The following is an 8,985-nucleotide window of genomic DNA, read 5'->3' on the forward strand; positions in this document are numbered from 1 at the left end:
TCAGGAGGCGCTACTTCACGGTCAGGGCGGCTAGGATTTGGAACCAACTTCCAAGCGAAGTGGTGCTGGCTCCTACCCCGGGGGGTCTTTAAGAGGAGGCTAGATGTACACCTTGCTGGGGTCATTTGACCCCAGTACTTTTTCCTGCCAAGGCAGGGGGTCGGACTTGATGATCTGCTCAGGTCCCTTCTGACCCTACAAACTATGAAACCTCTGAGGGTCCCTTTCAGTTCTGCTTTTCTGTGATTCTAAGAGTCCACTCCCTCCCAATGATCTTGAAGGGGGTGTCTGTGCGTGCAAACATGCGCATGTGCACATCCCTGTGTGCAGGTATTGAAGCTGAAGACGGACAGTCCAGTATGTATATGGAGACTAATGGAGTTTTGGAAGTGAGCTTTCTACTCTCAGGCATCAATGTACCTCCTCAACAAATATAATTGAAAAGCAAAAAAATTCAGTAGGCGGAGCTGTGTTCAACGCAAATAAAGACTGATCCATACCTAAAGATCAATATGGTTCTATGCAACTTATTTTCTACTTGATAAATTGTGAATTGGTTTTCCGTTATGCAAAAGCTACTGTAAAATCATAATTGCATAATCCCTCTAGGTATAATCATGGTCCATATTGACATTATGTAGTTGTGATATCTTTAATGTGCATAGATGTACAATAAATCTCTGCAACTAGGCTTGTAACTGTTTTTAATAAAAATACCTAAGTGTGCAATTTGACTTTTTTCTAAATTAGATAATGAGTTCTCTTGTGGTAATCTTTGTTTTAGTATCGGAAGTGTTTGGTCCATTATTATAGGCTAGTGATCTATGTTTGCCTTTATTTTTAAAGGAAAGCCATTTATAAATTTGACATATTATCTTTCTCTTTGGAAACATAAAATGAACTGAAGCAAATTAGGCGTAACCAAATTTCTTTGCTTAGACTTCAGCTATCACGGTTTAGTCTGAATTAAAAACCAGTTGAAAATCATAATTTAATGGCAATGCTAACTGTTTTTAATTATATAGCTATGTTACTGTTAAAATAAGGATGAACAACCAAAGTATACCACAGTGTTAACTGCAAACTTACAGTGCTTTTTTCCCTCCTCCTCTAGTTTCTCTGCTTGAAGAATATAAGGACCTTCCTTTCAGCATGCTGTGAGATATTTGGGATGAAGAAAAGTGAACTTTTTGAGGCATTTGATTTATTTGATGTGCGAGACTTCGGAAAGGTAAGCTTCCTTTAAGTTACTTTCTAGCTAGCACGTATGTCCTGATGTTTGAGGAGCAAAGGCATCCTTATAGACAGTTGTGACCAAATGGAGGGGCTTCAGTAGAAGAAGATAGGGACTAGAAGAACACCAAAAATTAGATGGTTAATGTATAGGACATAAGAGATGGAAAATGAGAGTTGGGAGGTGGAAGAACAAAAACTTGATTCAAGAAAGCGACAGGGTAGAGAATGGGCGGTCATGGGTAGAAAGGAGAGGAGGCAAATGGGAGATATGGAAGAATTAGTGTGGTTGAGTGGGTGGAAAAGGGACGCTAGAGGTTGCAGGCCTGTCTAGTTTGGAAATGTGGGCATTTCTCACAACAAAGTGCTATGATCCAGCTTTCTGGCTTGGATCCCAGAAGCAGTATAGCTATGTTAGCATGCCAATGCAGCTATACAGCTTTGGGTATGGAGTCTAAATTGTTCAGAGCTAACTTGCACCCTGTAAACAAACCATACTTGATGTCTTTCTTTTGTTTTAAATAATTTTAAGATTTAAGTCCCTCAACTCCCATCTTGTTAACTAGTGAGAAGTTTTCTAAGTACCATGTTTTTTACTGCTGTGAAACTGAGATGCAAATGTTGGTTGGTTATTGTTGACTATTTTAAATGATAAACACCTGCATAGTCTCCTCTGTAAACCTATGATTAGTTACTCTGTGTGCAAAAGCTGGCTTGTTCTAGGGCATTGTTCAGAGCCTCCTACATACTTGTCTAACCTTTGTCATTTCTAGCATTTATTCAGCATATTTTTGGTTTCCCCTTTGAGTCACAGTGCAACATTCTCCTATATCGTTAGAAAAGAGCCTAAAATTATCTGAATTATCATGCTAGTAGTATTATATTGTCATGCCAGTAGTATTAAAAGTATTCCAAACTTGAAAAAAAAATAAGTCTCAAATATAAGTTCATGTCTAACATCTGGAGAGACCCTATTTCCATTAACTACACATATGCTGCACTCTCTAGAATCAGTCCACATCTTACTTGTGCTAAGGCCCCTTTACTCAGCCAAAATGATGTAAAAGGACCGTAGTGTAAATGACAAATAGGCTGCCTGGTCTTGATGGCTAAAATATTTTAGTAGATATTGTTTGCCATAATACCCAACTATGTTTGATTTCTTGTGGGGTTTTCAAATCCTATATGTATAAAGATTGACAAAACAAGGAATTTTATCTGTCCCTTAATACTTTTGTGATTTTTTTTTTTTTTTGCCATACTGACATAATTAAGAAACGATGCTGTATTCAGTTTTTTCTTTCCTCTTAGCACTTTGTCATTATTTATCATAATGATCAACACATGCTAGGAATACAGCTTAGAAACACAGCACATAATGTGATTTTGTGCGTCTGCTAATTTTGCCCATTTCAGTGTCAAGGTGCTGGCAGTGCCTGAAAAATCAGTAATTCCTTTTGTGTATGCATGTAAACATAGTTTCCCTGATCTTGACCTGTTTCTTAGGGTCCGAGTCAGTTCTGCCTGTTACCCAAACATTTTCCAAGAAAGGTAAGATTGCAGTGACAAATTTGAAAGACAGATGCAGGTGGGATTTCTTAATGAAACCAACTCTGAACAATAACAGCTGTTTGTGCAGACACAATGCTGCTAAGTTGAATTATTAAGTTGGTGCAGCCATTGCAATGTCTATGTATGCTGGGCATCCTTTCAACTGTAAAATCACTCTGCAGTTTATCTGTCTCCACTGCATGCTTGAATGAAAACTTGGCATACATGACTGGAAGTTGCTGTCTGCTCTCTCTATTAGTGGATAAGGTTGACTGGTGTTTTAACTAAGCTCAGTAAATGCTTGGGGACGTAGTAGGTGCCCTGAAGCAGATGGTGAATTTGAGACTATTATGAAAGTGAAGTGGTAGAAAAAAATCACATATAGAGAAGTGTCATTGCTCTGAAATGTTAAAGTTGACAGTTGATGAGCTTAGTGACACCACATTTACACAACTATGTAAGGGATGGCATAGTAGTATGGGGTTTCAACTCCAAGTTAAAACTAACAAAACATGTTTATTGTTTTGAAAACGTCTCTGGTGGTTAGTTGCAAGGAGAAGGAAAGTCATCCATCTAGTTTGCTTTCTAAGAAGAATAATTTGAATATGTTCCCAATCCTGTTGTTTTTACTTTCATGGACTCTTGGTGAATTCACTGGCCATTAAGCATGTCCTAAGGACTGCAAGATTAAAGCTGCTGAATTTTTCTCTTACCCTTTTAACAAAGGCATTCAGTTATGTTTAAGAACCATGCCGTTAATTATTCTCTCTGCACATGTACATAGTTCACTTCAGCATCAACTAATACTATGAGCAGGAAGAGAGAGGAGGATGGCAGGGATATTACTATACTGGATTAAAGAGGATCCTTTGCAATATGGATATTTTCTAGACTTCTGGGTAGAGGGATTAACTATTGGAATTGGAAGAATTTCTGAGATACAAAATTGGCCAGCTACTTTTAAGGGGGAAATTTAGATGTGCTCTTTGTTTACACAGTGCCACATGACCTAGCATATTTAGATTATTGAAAGGACACACAGTCACAGAAGGGTTCCATTTTTCAGCCTGAATTTGCAGATTACTGAATTTGTAAACTTACTGTAATAGAATACAGTATGCTTTTAACTGTAGGTTTCCATGGCCAGAGATGTAACTACTCAGTACTGTGCCACCAGTAGTGACAGAGCAGAGTAGTGGCAGGAGGTTTGCTGCTGTGGGGTGGCGGAGTTGTCATATCTTTTTTTGCCACTGCTGTGTGTTGAGCAGCCATTTAAATGATGGTTTTTGGTTTAAAAAAAAAAAGTGACATTTCCCCTTCACAGAAACTAGTCTCTAGCTGCTGCTCCTGCCCCATACACCATTGCTGCTACTCTGGAGCTGGACATAAAGCTGCTAGAGGGAAGATTCAGGGGGGAGGGAGAAAGGAAAGATATAGGAAGAAGGTGAGGTGTCCCCAGCTCCATTTCAGTGTCCCCTGCTAAGGCAGCATCTGGGGCTCATCCTGTTCCCCACCCTTTGTTATGCTACTTTCCATGGCTGCACATTTAAGCAAACTGGTTATTTAGGAGAAAACATGTCTGATGTAAATTAATAGTCCAGTTTAAAGAAAAAGGGAAAAAAGGAAGAAGACCTGGTAATTAAAATACTCTCAAAATTTGAAGTACTCCAAGAATTTTCAGTTATGCCCTCCCCCCATTTATTTTTTTTTGGATTGTGGGGGGATATGACTTTTTTTTTTTTAAGAGTGGTTTATTCTGGTAGCTTTGATTTTTGTCATTCTGTGTGTTTCAAGGCTTCCCCCTTCTTAATTTAGAGTAGGGGTGGGCAAGACGCGGCCTGCCAGGCCATTCTATCTGGCCCACGGGGCCCTTAAAACATTTAGAAAATTAATATTCATCTGCCCTGGGCTGCCTGTCATGCGGCCCTTGATGGCTTGCCAAAACTCAGTAAGTGGCCCTCTGCCCAAAATAATTGCCCGCCCCTGATTTAGGGAGTGGCAGTGCAACTCGCAGGTGGCGGATAGTAGGTGTAGCTCTGTGCTGCTTATGCATTCTGTTCCCCACCTAGCTATAAACTTCAACAGCAGATGTAGCTCTGTGAGGAACAGATTGCATCCAGTCCTATATTTGTATCAGGTTGTAATTGCAGTCGCCTTTTAAAAACCATTTGGTGCTTTTTAACACTCTGGTGCAACATTTGTTACAAACTGTTAGGTTTGAGAATGAAACAAACATTTGTAACTGGGGGTAAGCCAGATAGTCTTTTCTCATTTTGGTATAGGAGGTTTGGAAGTTTGACGTGAACTCTTAATTTATGTTCTGCTTTGAAGGGGCACTGAAAGGACACTGGCTGCGGGGTGTTATTAATCTCCAAGAACAAAGAAAGAGTAAAGTTTGTTTGGAGAAAATGGGTGATGAGGAGCCAATATGCACACTAGAAAAAGACTGATAAAGAAACAGACCGATTGACACATTTTAGTGCAAAATTGCTATATACTCTGCTTTCAGACTTGGGGAGTGGTGGGGGGGGAGGGGGAGGAGCAGTGCTTTACTTTCAGTTTGGCATGCCTCTGCATTGAGTGCAGTGCATGCACAGAAGAGGCATTGCATTATTTGACCTGGCTTGCCCAACATCTATATAGATTGCGTACTTCAGCAGGGCTTTTTCGTGCTTTTATGTAATAGCTGATTGAATCAACTGTTACATAAAAGCATAAACATCCCTGCTGAAGTGCTTGATCTATACAGACACTGGGTGAGCCAGGTCAAATTAACACGATGCCTCTTCTGTGCATGCGCTGCTCTTGGTGCAGGAGAATGCCAAGCTGGAAGTAAAGCACTGTTTGTTTTTCTTTTCCTTGTGTCTGTAAGCAGCAGAATTTAATAGGGAAGAAATATCTTCTACTTCAAATGGGTAGCACGGATTTTCCATTTGTCGTATCTCTCTCTGCCCGTCTTAACTGAACTTGCCTAGGGAGGGGAAAGACTTAAATTACAGGGGGGGGAAAGGATTTGTGAACTAGCTCTACAAAATTCATTTGTCAAACCTGGAATTCAATGCTACTCTTCCATTTCCACTCACAGCCCCTTTTCTTCCAGCAGATTTCAGTGCCATTGTCTTAGCTTGTTGATACAGCATGATCCCCCCTCCCACACATGCACACAGTGGTGTCAGGTTGTGTTTTCATTGTGACTTCCATCTCTCAGACTCATTTTTTGCCAACACAGAACTGTTGGATTTTTCTTCTCCACCTGTGTACCAGAATCAATAAGTAATATTAATACTTAATAAGTAATATTAATACTTATTTCAAACTGTTGTAGGATTCATTGGAAAAAGGATGTTTTTTATTACAGACATGTGAATGTGAAGGGCTGATTAAAGGCTCATTGAAGTCAATAGAAAGGTTCTGTGTCTCCAGCAGGGTATGGGTGAAGCCTTAAGGAAATGAAGCAATGTCTTTACATTTAGCTGATTGGTGATTCATTAGTCTGTAGGCAGCATAAAGGACTGGAAGCTTGTCATAAGAGCACTCCTTTCCAGAGTTGATGCATTTCAAACGTAACTCCAGTTTTCTTGACATATTTTAATAGAGTCAGTAAAATATATGTAAACTCAGGCTGGAAAGCAGGTATGAGAGAGAGGAGGTGGATGTACATTTGTGTGTGATATCAACCAAAGATGCCAAGAGGCATCCAATTTAAATTGCTACCATTTAGTAAACAAGTACCTGCTTGTTAAAAAGTTGCAGTTCAGCTTCCAGCACAGCTGCCTCTTCCCAAAAGCAATGAATACATCAGCAAGGATTATGTTGTAAATGACTGAGTCAGTTGGTGCTAAGGAAATCCTGACTATGAAACAGCATGAACCAGTCCAGCTGAATTATCAGGTTCCAAGTATGCTGGAATTCCATCAAGTATACGTTCAAAAGATTCCAGGAAGAGCAGGCAGATGTGTATGAGTATTAACATCCTTCAGTCTGTGCAACAAAAAATCAGTTATGAAAGCAGTGAAGCTCATAGTGTGGAGCTAAATCCTCAATGCATAGAAATAGTGTGCAGTACAATGTAAGTATATGCAGTGAACACTAGAATCTTGTACACAGCTCTTGCATGTGATTTTTTTTATAGATCCATTTTTCTGTACATGTGTTTTTAAGTAGTGTGAAGAATGTGGAATTACTCCAGAGAGATTTGGGTGTAGCATAGAAGCTTGACAGAACTGTGAAAAAAGACTAAAAGGCTTGCTGGATGTAGGCCATCTGTGGATACTGATAGACATGGAAAAAACCCAACAAAACACCGTTTTACAGGACGAGGAAGCGCGTTAGTTTGACCCAGCTCGCCAACATCTGTATAGATTGCATGCTTCAGCAGGGCTTTTTGGCGCTTTTATCTAATAGCTTATTCAATCAATAGCTATTAGATAAAAGCACCAAAAGGCCCTGCTGAAGCATGCAATCTATACAGATGTTGGCGAGCTGGGTCAAACTAACGCAATGTGTCTTCTGGGCTGTGTCCCCCCCCACACCCTTCACGTCTGTAAGCAGTCTATATTAACTTTAAACCACAGTTAAAACAACATATATTTTCGAGGTTCCTGATCATGCCTTTGGGCTGTTTAGGTAGTGCAGATAATAACAGTACACAGTATCAGCAGTACATTATTTAATACGGTGTGGTCTATGCACAGGTTTTATCTCTGTATAACTATTTCAGTTAGGTTTTTTCCCTTCCTTTGTAAAAACAAGGGTTTTTTGCAATGTTATCTAAGCCAATGCAGTTAAAGTTGTAAAACTTTTAAAGAACAGGTAAAGCCTAAATAACATACTGAACACTACATTTCTGCTGCCTAAATTTTGTTACTCCAGGGCTTGATCCTCCTGTGTGCTTTTATTTTCATGGAAGACAATAAAAATACACCGAAGGACCTTCTCAGGGTCTTACCTTGCAGGATTAATGATTTAATGATGAGTAGAAGTAGAAGGGGAATACTGCATGTTGATGACTTACTTCCTCAGGTGAGGAAATACTGTTATAATGTGTCTAGATTAACAGTGCTGGATGAGGTATAGGAAAAGATCAAAGGGATGGGAGACAACTCTACAAACCCGGCCTAACTTTTCCCTGTTTTGATGCAAAGTATTATTGAGGCTTTGAATAAATCCATTTTGTCCCTGTAGGCCCAAACCAGTTAAGAGTAAAACCAACATTACTTTGATAATATGCATTTTAAGGTGGTTTTTGTGTTTCTTTATTTTGTCTACTTCCTTGTCAGTGTATCTTACTTCATAATGAGTTAGAAATTTCAGCTGTGAACAGTACTTGTTATCAGACTTCACAATTTTAAGGAGTAGTCTTTCAAATGGGTATGTATTTAACAAAGAAGTGATCATAGAGTTGATAATTTATGATCTTGTTTCTTGGAGCTGTCTTAAGTCAGAGTTAGTGTCTGTGTTGGAACAAGGGGAAGAGAGGAAGAGAACAAATGTACAAAATTCTAACTAAAGGCCTGAGTTTTGTTTTATTTGGCTAGTTTGAACATAAAAAAGAAGGGCAAAAATCTTGTCATTTTAATTTGAATGGTTTTATATTTTAATAATATTTCTCACAGTACCATGTTAAACATGATAGGAGGGCTGCAACCACCATATTGGGACTTTCTATGCTAATACTGAAAGTGGTAAAAGAAGAGAGGCAGGGGACAGATGACTCTGGATAGGCACTGTGCAAATGCTTTTCCCCTTACTGTCTGGTCTGTGTCACTGTGAGGTGCAGAATCCTGGGTTAAATCATACTGGGTTAGACCCAGCCTGGCATCTGGTCTTAGGTTGCTGACAGGTATTTAAAAGAAGGCATAATGGGATCTGATTCACAATCCCAACAAATGCACCTCCTGCCATGCCACACGTGCGTGGCAGGAGGTGTGATTGTGAGACCAAACGTCAGATCCCAACATGTCGTTGATATCAAACATCATGTCATATTGCTAGGGAGAACAATGCATTATGATTCTGGGTTGCCTCTGCATCTGCAATTGTCACTCCTGTGACTGGGAGTTCCATAACACGGTGTGCCTCCATGCCTCAGCTCCCATCACTGCTGGGCTTCCAGACACAGTGGGAGATGGGCAACGCACCAGAGGAGTGGACAAGGGCCAATGTAAAACAAAAACAAAAAAAAAAAAAAAAAGGGAAAAA

At 39.7% G+C, this 8,985-nt stretch overlaps 1 protein-coding gene across 1 annotated transcript in view; it reads left to right on the forward strand.

Annotated features, from left to right (window-relative positions):
* Positions 1–8,985, forward strand: part of VAV3 (vav guanine nucleotide exchange factor 3) — a 398,006-nt gene that overhangs the window by 80,978 nt on the left and 308,043 nt on the right. The window contains exon 2 of the mRNA XM_019502081.1: positions 1,115–1,231. Within this exon, the coding sequence (XP_019357626.1) occupies positions 1,115–1,231 (117 nt within the window). The remainder of the gene's footprint in view (positions 1–1,114; positions 1,232–8,985) is intronic.

Source organism: Gavialis gangeticus, unplaced genomic scaffold, assembly GCF_001723915.1.
Source record: "Gavialis gangeticus isolate Ggan-Ray unplaced genomic scaffold, GavGan_comp1, whole genome shotgun sequence".
Lineage (NCBI taxonomy): Eukaryota > Metazoa > Chordata > Crocodylia > Gavialidae > Gavialis > Gavialis gangeticus.